Source organism: Platichthys flesus, chromosome 20, assembly GCF_949316205.1.
Source record: "Platichthys flesus chromosome 20, fPlaFle2.1, whole genome shotgun sequence".
In the NCBI taxonomy this organism is placed as follows: Eukaryota; Metazoa; Chordata; class Actinopteri; order Pleuronectiformes; family Pleuronectidae; genus Platichthys; species Platichthys flesus.
In genome coordinates this window covers 16442491-16460685 of record NC_084964.1, presented here as the reverse complement: position 1 = coordinate 16460685, position 18195 = coordinate 16442491, and the positions used below count along the sequence as shown (strand labels likewise).

The following is an 18195-nucleotide window of genomic DNA, read 5'->3' as shown; positions in this document are numbered from 1 at the left end:
TGGTTTTTCCTTACGTCTCGTGCTGACACTTGAATCCAAGTGGAATGGGGAGCGCCTTAACCCGTTCTGTTGTAGCTGATGTGAAACAATCTGTTGAGTTCCTCCATTGATCAATTATTTGTTTAGTATTTAAAACACTGGGGAATCGTGAAGCATTGATATCATCGGGGTCCAAGGGAATGTCGTGAAATTTCTTTTTTTCCTTGGCTGTCTGACCCAGATTGACTTTTTCAGCGACAAGAAAAAAAAGCAACAGGCGTCAGAAAATCCGAACCCTGCTTATTGCTGCAGTTATTTTTATCTGTTGTGTCTGTAAATCCACAGTAATGTGCGTTCTTGTGGCTTTACATTTTCTCTTGAAAGCTGCCAAGTGTGGGTTTTCATACCTTGAGCAAATTGTCTGTTGTATACTCGTTAGAGGACAGATTTTATACTACCGAGGGCGTCACTGTGCTGCAGGACTGTGAATCTAGAAAGCAGTGGTGGGATATAACAAAGTTCATTTATTCATGTATCTTTACTTAAGTATATTTGTTTTCAGGCACTTTTTCCCACTTAAATCAGCAAATATCTGTACGTTCTTACAGTGTACTGTTACATGAACGTATTGAAAGAAAATATATGTTATTAACATAATCAATAGTGTGTGTGTGTGTGGGGGGGGGGGTTGTTCCACTGATCAAATAAGAGCAGACAGGTCACATTAGACCGAGCAGCATCACTGCAAGTTACTCTCACTTCCAATACTTACAGTATATTTAAGTACCTACTGTGTAAATGAGAGGTTGATCAAACGGTTTTAAACTTAGGAGAAAGAAAGTGGAGTTTTTGAGGGAGTCCATCAAGATTTCCTTCGCAGCATCATGGGAAAAAGAAGACAAACAGACCCTCAGTTATTTTAAATGAACAGAAATTGACATGTAGCCCCATCTACTGGTACGACTCTGTATTGCTTCACCAACATTTGATTTACTGTACATTAAAGCTTTTTTTAAAGCTTCTGTGGACTTAAATCCCATTTGACAAACAGCACTATTCAAATATACATATGGGTGTGTGTGTGTGTGCGCATCAGCATCACAAAAAATCAAATGAAGCAGAAAAGTGACTTTTGCTTTATCCAGTATCAAGCTGAGATGAGACACACATCCAGTCCCGTTTCTCAGAGAAACACAAATACTGTGGGGGTTAATATCCGGCTCCAGTTTGGCTTCACCTCAGCAGAGGCCTTGAATTTCACTTGTAGCACACTCTATCCGGCCTTTTCTTTCATTCCCCCGATCGCTCTCCTTCGCCTGACGTTGGTGAAGAGCAGTGCGAAGTTGACGATGTACGTGGACACGCAGACCATGCAGAAGTCCCCCAGGACGAAGGCGAGAATGGACGCCAGGTAGAGAGAGCCGGCCACCGACACCCAGGAGAAGAAGACCAGCAACTTTGCAGCCTTCCTGGACAGTGACAGACCTGCAATGAAGACAGACACCCAGGACTTCAGACAATCGATAAAAAGACACAGTGGCAATTCAAGGAAACACAGCAGAATCTATCACTGATAAGCTTAACTGATAAGCAATCAAATCGTATGTTGTGCTTATACCTTACATTTACTTTGACCCAATTTACAGTCATCTGGACCTTTGTGTCACAAGCGGAGCTACAGACGATCATTCACACCTTTATTCTCATCCTCAATGAATCATCTATGGAGCCTCTTGATTGTCCAGGCCAGTCGCAACTCGCTGCTTCTACCACACATCCGTTTAAAAAACTACAGGCAACTGGGCTTTGTAAGTTTTGGCCCCGTTATTATTGAATACTCTTCCCATAGATTTGCATTCGCCAGTAACTGGAAACCCAATTATTCACACTGATTTGTTTGTCTCACCGTTTACGTTTCTTTGAATCCTTGTGTTTTTGTTGTCTTTCTGAAAAGCACTATGTGACGTTGGTCGGGGAAAAGTGCTTTATTTAACTAACTAACTTACGTACTTTACTTTCTAAATTTACTTTTAATTTACTTACTTTATTTACCAACTTACCTTGCCTTATTTAATACTTTACTTACTAACTTACTTGACTTTCTAACTTTACTCACATCTCTTTAAGGGCCGGTCATGGTTCATAGAAAGGCTGGAATGTAAACAGTATCTTCCCGAAAAGCACTGAGCTATAATCAGCTGAAGATGATGACAGACTAACCGAGGCCCATCTGCAGAGTGTAGAATATGATGCCGAGCAAACTGTTGGGCTGGTTCAGAGGGCTGTCCTGGGCCACGAAGAACTGGACCAAACCAAAACCACGTCCCCATCTGCCAAAAACAAAACAAAAGGACACACATGACAGGGGTGGTGAAAGGATAGCCCGGCTGCATTCCACTATATAATTCAGAGATTATAATTATTGTCGTAAGGAAAAGTCCAGGGAAAATCACTCGGTTGTCTCACTGTGTGCAACAGTGGCTGAGGAATGTAGCACGTGGCACCGAAATGAATGGGACTGGAAGAATGCACATTTCACAGTTTACAGGCAAACGTTAGAAGCATGAATGACCCAATGCAGGAGAGAGACGAGCTCGAGGTGTGCTGCTGCTGCTGCACCACAGGCTCGCACCAGTAGAACCTAAAGAGAACCAGCACAGGGGTGAACAACCTACCTGGAGGTGAAGACTTTGGAGCAGCTCACCGACTCCCCCAGGTCACACATCGCTCTGTAGGCTGGGTTCGACTCTTTGGACACCTCGACGTGGAGCGCGTAAACTGACAGAGCCAAACCGAAGACGCACAGGAAGACGCGCACTTTCCTCTCCCACCGCGGCATCTCACCGGCCATGTTTAAAACCACACGAGTCTGCAGAAGAGTTAGATCAATCTCAAATGAGTTTTTGCTGCTGCAGAGTTTTTCTTTCCAGCTCTTCTACAGGGGACGTGTTGGAGGCCAGATTCTCTCTTCTGATTGGTTGGGGGAATTTTTGCAGCTGCTTCTCATTGGACAGCTGGGTGCCGATGTTGGACAGCCAGGATGAGGGGGTGTGTACTGTGTGTTTACTGTGGACTTCAGTCTCTGGGGCCTCTAAGGACATGGAACATAACACTACAGGTTTAAGCATCTGCAGTCTTTAGTTAAAAATACTGTAATTATAATAAATTAAACCATAGGACCCAGTAGTAACATGTATATGACCAGTGGTAGATGAACTAACTCACATTAATCATCAAGTTTTCAGTTAAGTATTGTTGGTGTTTGATACATGTCACACAAGAAGAAAATAGGGGTTATGTCGTTCCAGGAGAAAGATATGATACAATATGAATGAATATGAAATATGTGCTATATATTAAGTACTTGTTGGACATGATATTGCAGTATTGTTTTAGCAGGATTTTAACAATTGAAGAAGAAGTTTAACTACTTTATACAACTGACCTATGTTGGAGATTATACCCCCAACTGCACCAAAGTTTTGATGCATTTCATCTGGTTGTATTTACTGTACTTAATTACTCGAGTATATTCTTACATACTATGAATATTTGCACTCCCCCCCTTCTGATGTCCATCCACAAATCCATCTATCTATCTATAACTCAGTCTTATTGATACAGAAATTAGAGTAGTTATAAAATAAATAAATAAAATATATGTTAGCAAAGTATCTGAATTGTACTATTCACTTATATGTATATCTATCCATCTATCTTTTAGTGGTAGTAGTATTGGTGGTTATTCTCCTACCTATGTAAGTATTATACAAATAAAACAAGTTAAGTATTTCAATGAAACAGTTTTTCTTTGTATTATTCTTCCAATTCTTCTTTCTCTATATACAGATATAAGTAGTTATTTGAGTATTATTGACAGTAGAAGTGGTTAATGTTATACACTGTAATTATATTAGTGTAGGTCCGTTATACAAAGATCTTTAAGTGTTACAGTTTTTGTCTGATAAACCTCTGGCTCCTCCTCAACTAAATAACTTCTGGAAAATTGCGTCATCACGTCCCATAAAAAAAAAAACACCAAAAAACAGAGAGCCTACTATTCAGAGCGACGCCCCGCCCTCCACCACGTCCTCTGCTCCCATTGGACAGGCTCTTGTAGGTGCTCTCATCTCTTTGGTCCGCCGCCCGTCACTCAAACACGACGCGGAAGTGCAGCGCGGAGGAGGCGGCGGACAATAACAAGAGAAACCAGCTCTACCACGGGATCGCGAACACACTTACACGTGTTGTGGTTACTTCACATGGTGGACCGGTGCTCGGTTACTCACAGGCTCGTCTCCGGGATGTCGCAGTCCGGTTCATGACCGAGAAGGAGCCGGTTCAACGCTCCTGGGCTGAGCTGCAGGTAAGCAGCCTACGCCCCTGCGTCAAAGAGCGGGTGAGGTATCATGGAGTCAGTGGGTGTCCCTGGAAAAAGGTAGCAGCGGCTCAAAGACAGCTCGTCCCGGGTTGGTTCTCTGTTCACCGCCGCTGTGTCGTAGACTGGTGTCCGGACCGGGAGCCACAGGTTTCGGTCCCTTGTCATCCAGGCCTAACGGGTCAGGTCCCGGCTTGTCACTGTCCCACCACCTTCTGCTAATACATAGAATAACCGTTAAATAGCTGCACATTCACCTGCTGTGAAGTTTAAATCTACTGTACACCTGTGTAACTCAGGTATCAGGGAATCCTGGGGGCCTCACTGTGGGGTTAAACTCAGGTATCAGGGGCTCCTGGGGACCTCACTGTGGAGATAAACTCAAGTGTCAGGGGCTCTTGGGGGCCTCAACGTGATGTTAAACTCAGGTATCAGTAGATCTGAAGTGGCTTCCGAGGGCCTAACTGTAGAGTTAAATGTAGGTATAATCGTAAGTGGCTTTTGGGGGCCTCACTGTGGAGTTTGGCTCAGGTATCAGCAGATCTAAACTCAGGTACTAGTAATCCTGAAGAGGCTCCTGGGGGCCTCACTGTTGAGTTTGGCGCAGGTACCAGTTATCCTTAAGAGGCTCCTGGGGGCCTCACTGTGGAGTTTGGCGCAGGTACCAGTAATCCTGAAGTGGCTCCTGGGGGCCTCACTGTGAAGTCTAGTAAACTGACACCAATGAACAACTCTCATGTTGTTGTTTTTCATTCTTTACAGAAAATGTCGACCAAGGAGGACGGTGAAGGTAAGAACGGTCAACCTGTGGCCATGTCGCCCGAAAGAATGTCCACCGACAAAAGCAGAGGAAACCAGAACGAGTGCAGAGTCGAGGCGACGGGTGAAACCACAGAGACCAGCACATCAGCAAAAAACCTGGCCCTGCTCAAAGCTCACTCCCTGGATGTGAAGTTCGACGTCGGAGAGGAGTATGACGTCATAGAAACCATCGGCACAGGGGCCTATGGAGTCGTGTCATCTGCCAGGAGACGGGACACTGGTAGGGCTGATTTACTGAAGAAGAAAAAAAAATCTAGTTTTGATTTTACCACCATTCTCAGTGATGAATGAGGAAGTCCTTTTGATTATTTCTTGAATCATGTTTGCATTACACAGGCCAGCAGGTGGCGATAAAGAAGATCTCCAATGCTTTTGAAGTGGTGACGAATGCCAAGCGCACTTTGCGAGAGCTCAAGATTCTGAAGCACTTCAAACATGACAACATTATCGCCATCAAAGACATCCTGCAGCCGAACCTCCCTCACTCTGCCTTCAAGTCTGTGTATGTGTACAAACACAAAAACACACATGCCTCAGACCAAAAAAGTCTGTAAATTCATTCATATCAAGCTGACCTGATTTAAAATAATTAATTTACCCATCAAGCTGAGGATTCAGTAATATAGATTTATAAAAAAAATACACAAATATATTTCAAAAATGTGGATGTGAAATAATTAGCGGAGAACAAAACCCGTTCTCCAGTGTATATTTGACATTATTGTATTGGTGGGAATTGTACTAAGAATGTTATGTAACTGGGAGACATCATATTTCAGGTGTAAGACGGTTATATTTATTTAAACTTGTATTAAAGGAGTATTTATAGGTTTTAAGATAGTTCATCAATCATTTTATGGAGCAATAGCATCAGAGGATAATAATTCCACATAAAACCGATATGTTTATGTGTCCCAAGTTCACCTCAGTACATCAAAATGACCTCGCTTCCTGAGTATTGAGTGACCCCCTTTCTAAAGCTCATCTCTTTTCCATTTCCCATGTCCACAGGTACGTGGTGCTGGACCTCATGGAGAGCGACTTGCACCAGATCATACACTCTGCCCAATCGCTCACCCCGGAGCACACACGCTACTTTCTGTACCAGCTACTGCGTGGCCTTAAGTATGTGCACTCAGCCAACGTCATCCACCGTGACCTCAAACCCTCCAACCTGTTGGTGAACGAGAACTGTGAGCTGAAAATCGGAGACTTCGGCATGGCAAGGGGTCTCAGTTCGCACCCCGAGGAGTGTCATTCCTTCATGACTGAATACGTGGCGACGAGATGGTATCGTGCTCCTGAACTCCTGCTGTCTCTGAATCACTATACTTTGGCCATTGACTTGTGGTCGGTGGGCTGCATCTTTGCAGAAATGTTGGGGCGTAAGCAGATTTTTCCTGGGAAGCACTACGTCCATCAGCTGCAGCTCATTCTGTCTGTGTTAGGCACTCCTCCGGAGGGTTTAATCGGTGCTATCAGGGCCGACAGAGTACGCTCCTACGTTCAGAGTCTTCCAACGAGGTTGGCCGTGCCTTTGGCCAAGCTCTATCCACAGGCTGAACCGGAGGCCTTGGACCTGCTGGCGGCCATGTTGCGCTTTGACCCTCGTGAACGAATAAGTGTGACACAAGCGCTGGAGCATCCTTACCTGGCCAAGTACCACGACCCAGATGACGAGCCGATCTGTGTGCCGGCTTTCGACTTTGAATTCGACAACCTCCAAATGAACAAGGAGCAGATCAAAGAGGCGATTCTGATGGAGATCCAGGACTTTCATAAAAACAAAAAAATCACCCGTCAGAGACTGCAGTTCAGGCCTCTGGTCAGGGTGAATGGCGGAGCTGCAGCGCAGAGCAGCAACCAGTCTAACGCTCAGGCTTCCACCGTCACCAAATCAGCATTGGTTCCCATGGCACAGCACTCACAAGTAGCACAGATACAACAGCAGCAAATGAGAGAAGTGGAATCTCATCAGCAACAAGACCACACACCAGCAAAAGGGAACTATGCATTTACAAATGACATGCAGACCTTTAATAAGCCCACATCACTCCTAGAGGTTACTCCACCTCGTGTGACCCATAATTTGCCTCTGCTCTCTAAAAATGAGAGTGGCCCAGTTGATGTGGACATGCCCAGTGCCAACTCAGACTGCAGTCAGCTGGAGACCATAGATTTAACAACACCAGTGTCTAGTCAGGAGGCCCCCTCAGAAACAATGAGAGACAGTGAGGCACAGGAGCAGCTCACCAGCAGTCAAGCTCCCCTGACTCAACCCATCCAGAGCCAGTCCATGACCCAGGTTCCCACCAGTGTTCCTGCAACACCAGCACAGACCATGACACCCCTACCCACCACTGTGCCTTCCCTTTCCCTGTCTGTGGCACAAGCCCAGTCACTGTCTCAGTCCCTCTCACAGTCACTGACCAAGAACGCCAGGCCTCCTCCTGGTGCAGGAGAGGGAACCAGAAAAGAAGGAGCCATTTCGGAGGATACTAAAGCTGCACTCAAAGCAGCTTTATTGAAATCCGCTCTCAGAAATAAATGCAGGGGTGGTAAGTGTATCGTCCTCAGTGTATTAAGTTTTTAAATGTACACCGTTAAAATGTCATGCTTACACTTAATTTGTTGTCTTCATCACAGATGGAGGTATGTCTTTGCTGGATGCTGGTGGCGGAGGTATATTGTCCTCCCTGTCATCTGTTCAGGACTCGCGTCGGCCTGTCACAGCCCAAGAGCGTCAACGAGAAAGAGAGGAGAAGAGAAAGAAGAGGCAGGAACGAGCCAGAGAGAGGGAGAGGAAAGTGAAGGAAAAGGAGAGAAGAGAGGGAAAACAGGGGGACTCTCTGGGCGGGGTTCTACTGAGTGACAACGACAAAAGCCTTTTGCAGCGGTGGACGATGATGATGGACAGCCGCAACGAGAGGGTTGTTGAAAATGACTGTAACTCACACCGGGGCGTGGGGATCGCTGATGGCACTCAAGGAGCTCTGAGCAATAAAACAGACAAGGAGCTGAGGAGGATTTATATTCACAAACAGTTAATCTCTCGAGTTAAACCTAACCAGCCGAGTTTGTTCCAACCACCCAGCAGCCAGCAGGCATCATTACTTTTACCCATGAGCCAGAGGAAACCTCCTGCAGATCTAGTTGTGAGTGGAGGGATAGATATAGCGAGTGTCACTAGCAGCTTCGTTAAAAACAGCACGCTCAAACCCCACAACGAGGGCAATGGACAAAGTGGTTTCAACTGTTTGGGGAATTGGAGCGGGCAGCAATTAGCGACAAGGCCACCTCAACAACCACAACAAAACAGGAAACAGCAGACGCTACCGTCAGGCTTTCCTCAGCCGCAGCTCCAACCACAAAGCCAAACCGACCCTCAACCTCAGCTGCTCCCGCTGGAGAGTTTTTTGACTAAGGCTCCAACTCTGACCAGCAGAGAGACAAATGGGAATGTGGACATCAGAGGCCAAAATAACCTCAACTCCCACCCGACTACAAGGGCTGGGCCGATGGAGAAGCTGTGTCCCACCGCGGGAGAGAAATCGGGGACACAGCCGACAAACCCTCTCTGTGGGGCTTTAGGGGTCCCGTCACAGCCTCATCCCAGCTTAGGATTCACTGATACAGGACAACATGGACCCTCCATTGCCCCTGACATCCACACAGTAACACTGCAACTGTCAAAGTCCCAGGTTTGTGATATATTTTTGTGTTTTCCAAAGAGACGATCAGTGTAGTATGTATTAACTGAACTGAAAAAAACATTTTCTTCTACATACATTTATTGATATACGCCTTAGATGTCACAATTTTCTTTTGCCTTGACCGGATCTGAGGGATACGAAGTTCTTCTGACCTAATATTGTACCTGTTGTCCTGTCAGGTGGAAGACATCCTACCCCCGGTGTTCTCAGTCACCCCTAAAGGTAGCGGCGCTGGGTACGGCGTGGGCTTCGACCTGGACGACCTTCTCAACCAGTCTCTCACAGACCTGCAACACTGTGACCGGGACAGGTGAGGTCTTACTTGTTTCCTAATGTGAACAGCACCAGTGTCAAGCTGCACTGTGAATAACTGCTAAAAGTCTCAAACCAGCGAGTGAAAAACATTTAGTTCTACAATGAATATACTTTTGAATGATCAGAAGGGCCACTCTTAATGCTTTCTACATTCTCCTCCATCAGCTACGATTCGGCTCCCCTCTCGGCCTCCCTCTTATCTGATTGGAGCGAGGTGCACCGCATGACTCCGGCTGATCTGGAATCACTGCAGCAGGAGTTGCAGCTCGGCTCTCCCATGATCCTCTCTGATACCATTCCCCCTGACGCCTGATTTTCCTTTTCCTTTAATCTGAAAAGATGAATTTTGGATTTGTGTAGAAGTTATTTACTTTTTGAGCATGAAAACCGTAAATGAAGACTTATCAAATTAATTTAAACACGTCTTTTTAAATTTATTTCATCGTTACTACCAAGCTGTTTTTTTACCATTTTGACAAGCTGTCTGTTCTTTGTAATAAAGAAAACTTTCATGTTTCTGAATATTTGATGAACTTCAGACCATTTTAAAACTACCTTCATTTCAATCAAGAAAACATTCAAAAGGGCTGTGCACACAAATTGTTTTATTCTTTTTCGTAATACATAATCGAAGGGAAACATTTACAGGTGAGAGCAGAAGATGATTTCGTACAGTAACGGCTTAGAGGTTAAAAGAGCACTGATGATTTCAACAATCAAATTAACAATTTATTTCAAATATAGAACACATAATTTATTTAGCTATTTTTTCTGATTTAAAATACAAACCTATCAAAGCTACTTAGACTCAAATATGAATCAGTTTCATTACAAAAAATGTTTAGGACACTCAATATTAAATATGGCTCCATGTGCACATCACATTAGGTGAACTATTCAGGATCACTTTGGACATAAGTCATACATTTACGATGGACCTGGTTTACATTCTTCCTCCCTGGGTTTATTTCTGAAGCAGGATCAGTAGAGCGGACAGGCAGCTGACCACGATGGCAGCCCTCCCACACCAGTTCTGATCCGCTCGGCCGTACAGCCTGATCTCTGGTATCGTGTTGCTGATGAAGCTCGTGTAGCTGGTCATTCTGGTGTACACCCCTGGCTTATTTCGATGAGCACAGCCCAGTCCAAAGCTCACCACCCCGGCCTGCACCCATGTTCCATTTATCATTCGGCATACTAGAGGCCCTCCTGAGTCACCCTGGAAACAAACAACATACACATTCAACTTTCGCCACTGGGAGGTATCAAAGTTCTCAAAAGGAATGTCCTTACACACTAGACCGTGAATGGCTGCAGAAAGGCAACAATCCAGGTTATTGTCAAAGCACGTTCTTGTATTCGCTCATCTAAACATGCCTTGTGAACGTCAACACGGCAGCAAGAACAGTTGATCCAACAGTACCTGGCAGGAGTCCTTGCCGCCCTCCTGGTATCCAGCGCAGATCATGTCATACAGGATGTCCACCTGGTCCGATGGGTTCGTCTGGTACATGCTCTGACATGAATCCTGAGAGATGATTGGCACCTGCACGTCCTGCAGAGTCCCGACTCCTGACAGAGGGACTGAGGGGGACACAAGGCCAGATGGAGAATGAACAACAAAGTGAGTACGAGCCTCTTAAATGTCTGCAGCAGGAACAGGTGGCAGGAAAGCTTTGTTCTACTAATAGCAAGGCTAAATGGGCATGTTAAAGGTTTAAATCTTTTATGATAAAGGGTTGGAATGGGTCTTTGTCTAGAAATAACCAGGGTATCAATGCAAAGGACACACTTACATACATGTTACTGTGATCAAATGCATCAAATCTAATCTTTAGTCATTCTGCAGGAAAACTGTTGAACAAAGCAAAGAGATTTTCAGGGTTAGGGGCTGGTATGTCCTTGACTGGCCGAGACACCTGATCTCAGTCCTACTGAGCAGCATTCCACCTGGTGAAGACCACACTGACGGCAGAGAGACCCCACAACAAGACACAAAGACTGCTGGTGGGTGTGGGTCAGAGACTTTTAAAAGGATTTTACACATAATGTTAAATTGAATGAGCATATGATGATAATTACTATGAACCCAGAAGTGGGTGCAGAGGTCAACGAATTATACAATGAAAAAGGAGATCAGGAAAAATAATGAATGTTCAAACCAAATTTACGCCCTTGACACCAGTTTTCCAGATAAACAAAACAGATATTTGTGAACTGTTGAAACGTTGGACTGCTTGATAAAATAATGTAAAGAATCCAGGATGTGCTACCGTCGTCCCTGGTGTGCCCCCAGCCGCTGACGGAGCACATCATGCCACTCGGGAACAGCGTGTTTGATGTCGGCAAACAGACGGGACGAATGTGATCCGACCAGGTCAACGGGCTGCTCAGCTGCACCAGCGCCACGTCCTTCCCGTTGTTAGGGTCGCTGTAACCGGATGGGATCACCACCCGTCTCACGCGGCGCGATAACTCGTTCTGGTTATAGCCATTCAGCTGGTACCGGCCAGCGTAGATGATGTAAGAGCTCACGTCCGAGGGACTGAAAGGAGAAGAAGAGGAACATTGAACAGAACCTGCTAGATTGGACATTAAGGGGACTTTGAATGTTGATGTTTGTCATATGCACTTCTTACTGACGCCATTGCTGTGTCTGTTTATCAGCAGGACTATGCAATAAAACAATTGAACCATTTTTTCCTGACGTGGAATTGATTTATAAAAGATTTGGGGATTTTAGTGGATTTTTGAGACCAATATCTATGAGTGTGTACAATTTGATGGGACTTTATTGAATTTAATGTAATGGTTGAGAATGGCGGAGGCATGCGCTCTACTGTGTGACATTTTAGTTTAGCTCCTCAGATACTCATCTGGTACGAATGAGATGAATCACCTGTAAATGATTAACATAATTTTTGATTCCTCACAGTCAGTTTGTGTGTGCATACACTTGATAAATATTATACGTGGAGAAACGAATTATGCAAACGGGATCGATTTAGAGTTTAACGTGATGAAGTCAGTTTCCTGATTATGCACATTTCAAACATTCTCCTCGAATAAGTAGACTTTCCTTGAGGGGCTTTCTGCAGTGGCCCCTGCCAGGATTCAGACAAAGTGATTCAGACGGCTCGATAAAGAAGAAGACAGCCTGTGTGTAACTTCTCTTACTTGGGGAAACAATGCGCGGCTGATAGGACCCAGTTCTCCGTGATGATGGAGCCTCCGCAGATATGACCATCACCCTCTGTCTGGAAGCCGAGGGGAGAGAGGGAGTGAGTCACTGCAGCATCACAGGCAAAAGCCTCTCTCAGCAAGTTGGTATTCATCAACAAAACCCTGACTAACCCACTCAGAGAGCTAGCCACAGGCAGAAGTAATACTAGAGCTAGGCAATAAGACTATCAATAATCACAATGACGAAATGGAACACATCCACGCACTACCAAACACAAAACCTCTGAATTTGATTTAAATAGAATGTTTTTGCTGTTTAACTTGAGCAAAAACATGTCAAAATATTCAATTTACATCAAGAAGAAGCAGCAAATGATCAGATATGAGAATCTGGAGCTACTCAACTTTTCAGCTTGGAAAAATGACTGATGGTTGATTATTTGTCTGTCAATCATCTCAGTGGTTTTTCAATTAATGGATTCAGCTCAGCTTCTTAAATCAGATGTTTGCGATGGCGCACATGACAGAACCCTAGAAGACCAAGCCCTATTTGGTCCGTGGAGCTGTTTTTACACTTATTACGGTTATTTAGCTTTGAATCTGTATTTATATTTGGCTTCAATACTCTGCCTCGGTTGCTTGTGTCTTTCAATTACCTTATTCTTAAAAATATTTGTATTGTCAATATCTCCAAGAGCACATACGTCATTACAGTGACAGCTTGGTATTAGTTCTGGTGGCTGGACTTCCATCTCACCGCAGTGAACTTACTTTTAACTTTTATTGTTCTTATGCTCTTGTGTTTTGAATGTTCCGTGTGATACTGGCTGCATGAATTTCCCTCGGGATCCATAAAGTATCCATCTATCAATCTAGTGTTCTGTCAATCGTCTTATTATTACCAAGCATTTATTTTGATCTTTTAAAAACTTAAAGGAAATACCATTATTATATGTAAATTGTTACGTTGATGTACTTTTGGGCCACAAGTTCCAACTGTATAGCACCAAATCATAAAATGCATTATCTCAAGACCTTAAAATGAAAGAGAAACCCCAGATTGAGTGAGCAGAGTAAAATGGGTGAAGAGAGGGGAGATAAGAGAGAGAGATAGATAAGAGAGAAAGAGAGAGAGAGATAAGAGAGATTAAGAACACAGGAACAGTTGTGCACCATCACGTTTTAGCTCTGACAGACTAGTTGTTAGAATGAAAACAAACAGGAGTGATGATTGTGAAATGACGAGCTGTTTAACATCAGACTGTTGTTGATATTAATGAAAGTGGATCTGAAACACGAAGGTCAGAAACGGCATCAACACATTCAGGGAAGTGCACATCTTCACAGACCAGAACAGGAAACGAAAGACCCACCTGCACGTCCACCTGCCAGGGCCAAGCCCCATCCTGGGCGTCCATGCCCCCCACGATCCGGTTCTCCGTTAGCGGTGGTCGGCCACATTCTTGGGCGTAGGAGGCCAAAACCCCTGCGTGGAAAACGTAGAGAACATTTCTGAGTCGCTCACGGGGAGGAATTGGGCGGGGGACGACGACGACATGTTTCAGGTGTACGGAGTTAGCTGGGAGAAAGCAGGGGGACAAAGACACGCCAGACAAAGAAGGAGCAGGTGGGTGGAGGGGGGTGGAGGCGACACTCACCTGTTGTGAACCAGAAAATGGCCGAAAACCGGCAATTCGGCGACATTTTGGGACGTTTCGCGGGCACCGAACGTGTCTCGCCTTGTTTTTTTTAAGCGAAGAAGAAGAAAAACAAATCTGAGGGAAGTTTCTTTCTGAAACGTTTCTTCTTCCTCAATCTTCTTCTTCCTCTTCCTGTGTCCAGCTACAGGAACTCAGACCAGCCTCCAGGTGAGTTTCATATATTCTTAACAGATCTCTGTGGTGGGAGTCATCAGATCCATGGCCGCGGACTCGCTCCTGTAACGGATCCGAGTATCATCGTGAAACGGTTTCAGGCGAATTCCTCCCAATTCACTGTCAGCTGACTACCTGTGTGCTCACCGTCGCCCAATCAGAGCTCATGTCCCGCCTCCGCAACGCACCTGAACCAATGGCGTTGAAGAAATGCTGCGGCAGACCAATCAGATCGTCCCCAGGTGAACTAAGGGCTTCAGTCCTCAGTTCACCTAATATATTATATTACTATTACCCATTAATAGTAATATAATATAATATATTGAAATTACATCTGCATAATGGGCACTTATTTTGATACTTTGATACATTTACTGATTATACTCTACACATTATAATTTCCTTTGGAATAGTATGGTTATGGTAGTTTACTGTATTATACACATGACTATACACAGGTTATTTTATTTGAGTTATACTTCACCAGGAGTTATAGTCATATATGGAAATAGAAATGTGATAATATTTTAAGCCCAATAAGATAAATCTTTACCTAAAAGAGTATCTGCTGCTATGGTGAAATTGTTGGATGCATTGCTTTTATAATTGCATATACTTATTTATTTGTTTATTTTATTTATTTTTTACAAATTTGCAGATACATTTGGACATTTCAAAGCTTTATAAAATCAAAAAAAGGTAAAGGCCAGCATATTTTAGGTCTTTGGGATTAAAAAAAAGGAGCCTCTTCACATGTGAATGTTTAGTTTAGTTTAATAATATAATTTATCTCTATACTTTACACATCAGACTTACACTTAACATTTAGATGCAATTTATAGCAATTTATTACCACAAGTGTGACCTGGGTTAAATCATCAAAAGATGCAGTAAGCTTGTATTATGTTCTTCTTGGAAATTATTACTCTGCTGATTTTGTGTCACTTGTCATATCTCAATAACTATAATAGGCCCTGCATGAATTACATTCCCCTCTTTGGGACATGATTGTTGAGGCGTTATTGTAACTTTAACTCAGGGCTTATAGGGAGAAAGGAACACTCACGTCTTCCTTGCTCCTTTTGAAAAATACAAACCAGTCTAACAGGTCCAAACTGGTGGAGAGATGACTGGAACATAGGACAAAGACGGTTAATAACATCTGGGTCAAAACACTCCTTTAAATTGGGTAGGTGTGTATGTACACAGTCATTATGTGTTTTTAATGTTTCCAATGATACATTATTTAAGTGTTGTATATTTGTGACTGGATTGTGATGTGACGTTAACATAACTTGTTGGTTTTTTCAGAGTGTGCCACACATCTGGGCCGTGGTTGTCCTGTTTTTAATGACACCAAAAATGTATCCCTGATGTCTGTCTTTAAAGCTGTTTGTCTGTCTCCCGTTTTCCTCTCTCTTCCTCTTTTCCCTCCCTCCCTCCCTCCATCTCTTCCTCCCACCCTGCCTCCCCGCCCCAGGCAGTGTGTCTAGTTTCACAGAGCAATTGAAGGTGACAGGGACAGAGAGAGAGGGAGAGGGAGGGCGGGACAGAGGGAGGACACATCACAGTATCGCCTGGGGCTACACAACAGCAGAGGAAGAGCAAGAGATGGAGGGACAAAGAGAGAGGAAAGGAGAGACTCACGAAAGTACTCACAGGGAATTCCATAAACAGGTAATGTAGAGATAAAGTTGCACAAAAGCAGTTGAAGAAGTGTGTGCAAGTAAGCAAGTGTGCGTGTGTGTCTGCGTGTGTGTGTGCCACATGCATTTGCCTCCAGGTCAGCTGATATTCACTTTTTACCACTGGCGGCATATTTTCATGCGTGAGGCCCTTACACTCGGCTCCTCTCACTCATAATATATGAACGCATTATAGGATCCAGTCAGTAAGAGCAATTATAATGCACTCCCGTTTGTTTTTATTTTAACGACTTGATGAATATTTGTCATGGCATTGTAACCATGGCGACTGCCTCCACCGCCGCCGCCTCCCCCGCCCTCCCCTCCCAGCCCCGTCCACCGCCCCTTCCCCATCCCCCCTCCAGCGCTGAAAAAGCGAGGGATGGCGAGGGAGGGAAAGAGAGGGAGAGAGAGAGAGGTGACAGGAATGAACTAACAAGATGCACTAAAAAAAAAATGCATGTCCTGGAGCTACATGAATCTTTGCAGTGAAGCACGCGCCGTCACACACACACAACTCAACGCACACACACACACACACAAACACACAGCATTGCACTCAGCACATCGGGATCACATAGGTTAGGCCACATTCCAACAACTGGAACACAATAAGATGTAATCATGATTTCTGAGTAAAGGAAAAAACAAAAGAGTAACCGGCTGGAAAACAGGCAGTGGGAACAGAGGTGTATGTTGTCGAGCTCAGATTTAAATTAACCAAGCGGTTGTGTTACTCAACTTTCCCTTGTGTACTTCATTTTCTTTCCTCCCGTTTCTGTGCTCTTACTGAAAAATGTATTCAAGTGGTACAAATAGGAGATACTTACTTCCAGTTTCCAGCTTCTTTATGCTTAATTTTCACTAGAGAAACACAGCAAGTTTTACTCTACCTCATTTATTAGACATTTACTTGTAGTCATGACGTTGTAGATTTTTATTTTGAATAAAATATATCATGAATTTATAAAATGTGTCATTTAAAAATAAAGACAAGATAAGAAAATCCTTTGTTGATCCCTATGGAGGGAATTCTGGTAGTACAGCAGCCCAAGTACAGAGTAATTACAGATAAAAACAATAGAATAATAATAAAATAGAATAAAAATAGAAGACACAGTGATGATGAAAATACTTTTACATTTAGTAGCTTTAATAATTTCCACTTACAGATATTACAATGACAGATAAACAGTATATTTATGCATCAGAAATAATAATACATTAATACAATATATTTTATTATACCTGCACAATAAGGACTTATTTTCATACTAAGAGTAGATTTGCTGATACATCTATACGTTTATATTGTTAAAATGTTGATTAGTGGCCCCTTACTTGTTAGGGATAGGGTTGAGTATTTCACTAGTATGATTCCTGTGCTTTTACTGTACTTTTACTTCTTCCCTTGCTTTTACTCCTTTTCTTACCTTTGAACTTGTCAAGTCCTTTCCTTTCTCCAAGGCACGTCTCGGAGGAAAGTAACAGAGGAAGGGGGGGGGGGGGGGGTTAGAGAGACAGAGCAACGGGGGCAGCGGAGAAAGAATAGCAGAGTATGAAAGAGAGAGGGAGCGACAGAGAGAAAGGGAGCGCAAAGTCTTGTCAACCGGAAATAAAACAAGCTGGCACCCTCCCCATCCCCAAGCCCCTACACCCACCCCAAAGTCACATACTTCCTCTTCACTCTCTCTGTCTCTCTCTCCTCTGCCTCCCTGCTTCCATCTTCTATCTCTCTCTCCTTCTCTCCCTTCCGCTGCAGAGATATATTTAAACCCCGGTTCTACTCTGCTCTCGCTCTTTGACTCCACAATACATACCGTCATACCTGCGTCATTACCTCACATCAAACCTTGTGTCTTTATTGCCGTGGGTTTCGGTGTGGTGCTCCTCCACTCGGGGGCCATACAGTGCCATTGTTTATTGTCCCCCTAGCTCGAAGCTCAGTGTTTTATAGCAGGAGAACAATACCTCTGTTGTGAGAGGACAATGCTCAGGTGTTCTGAGGAAAGCTGCGACTCCAACTCTGTGAAACAGCCCAACAGGCCACATGTACTGGTGCTGGGGTTTTGTTACATGCATCATTATGAACAGAGGCTGATCTGTAGCTATTAATCAAATTATCAATTAGATGATCAGAAAACAGATCAACCACCAATAATTTGTCAAGCTAAAACATTTCCACTTGCAGCTTCTTATATCTGATAAGTTGCTGTATTTTCTTGATGTAAACTGAATATTTTTGG

At 43.9% G+C, this 18195-nt stretch overlaps 3 protein-coding genes across 3 annotated transcripts; 1 reads left to right on the top strand and 2 right to left on the bottom strand.

Moving 5' to 3' along the window:
* Positions 1 to 1097: 1097 nt before the first annotated feature.
* vkorc1 (vitamin K epoxide reductase complex, subunit 1) lies at positions 1098 to 2936 on the bottom strand. Its single transcript, XM_062378831.1, has 3 exons — positions 2655 to 2936; positions 2200 to 2309; positions 1098 to 1464 (listed from the first exon to the last, which is right to left on the bottom strand). The coding sequence occupies exons 1-3, from the start codon at positions 2828 to 2830 to the stop codon at positions 1253 to 1255; spliced, it is 498 nt and encodes a 165-aa protein (XP_062234815.1). The 5' UTR covers positions 2831 to 2936; the 3' UTR covers positions 1098 to 1252.
* A 1212-nt stretch (positions 2937 to 4148) lies between these two features.
* mapk7 (mitogen-activated protein kinase 7) lies at positions 4149 to 9720 on the top strand. Its single transcript, XM_062378827.1, has 7 exons — positions 4149 to 4345; positions 5120 to 5399; positions 5516 to 5681; positions 6191 to 7737; positions 7826 to 8880; positions 9072 to 9202; positions 9373 to 9720. The coding sequence occupies exons 1-7, from the start codon at positions 4301 to 4303 to the stop codon at positions 9518 to 9520; spliced, it is 3372 nt and encodes a 1123-aa protein (XP_062234811.1). The 5' UTR covers positions 4149 to 4300; the 3' UTR covers positions 9521 to 9720.
* Positions 9721 to 9792: 72 nt separating this feature from the next.
* Positions 9793 to 14366, bottom strand: zgc:92313 (uncharacterized protein LOC436869 homolog). Its single transcript, XM_062378828.1, has 6 exons — positions 14049 to 14366; positions 13764 to 13876; positions 12385 to 12464; positions 11481 to 11752; positions 10631 to 10791; positions 9793 to 10426 (listed from the first exon to the last, which is right to left on the bottom strand). Exons 1-6 carry the CDS (start codon positions 14092 to 14094, stop codon positions 10172 to 10174), a joined length of 927 nt encoding a protein of 308 aa, XP_062234812.1. The 5' UTR covers positions 14095 to 14366; the 3' UTR covers positions 9793 to 10171.
* Positions 14367 to 18195: the final 3829 nt, after the last annotated feature.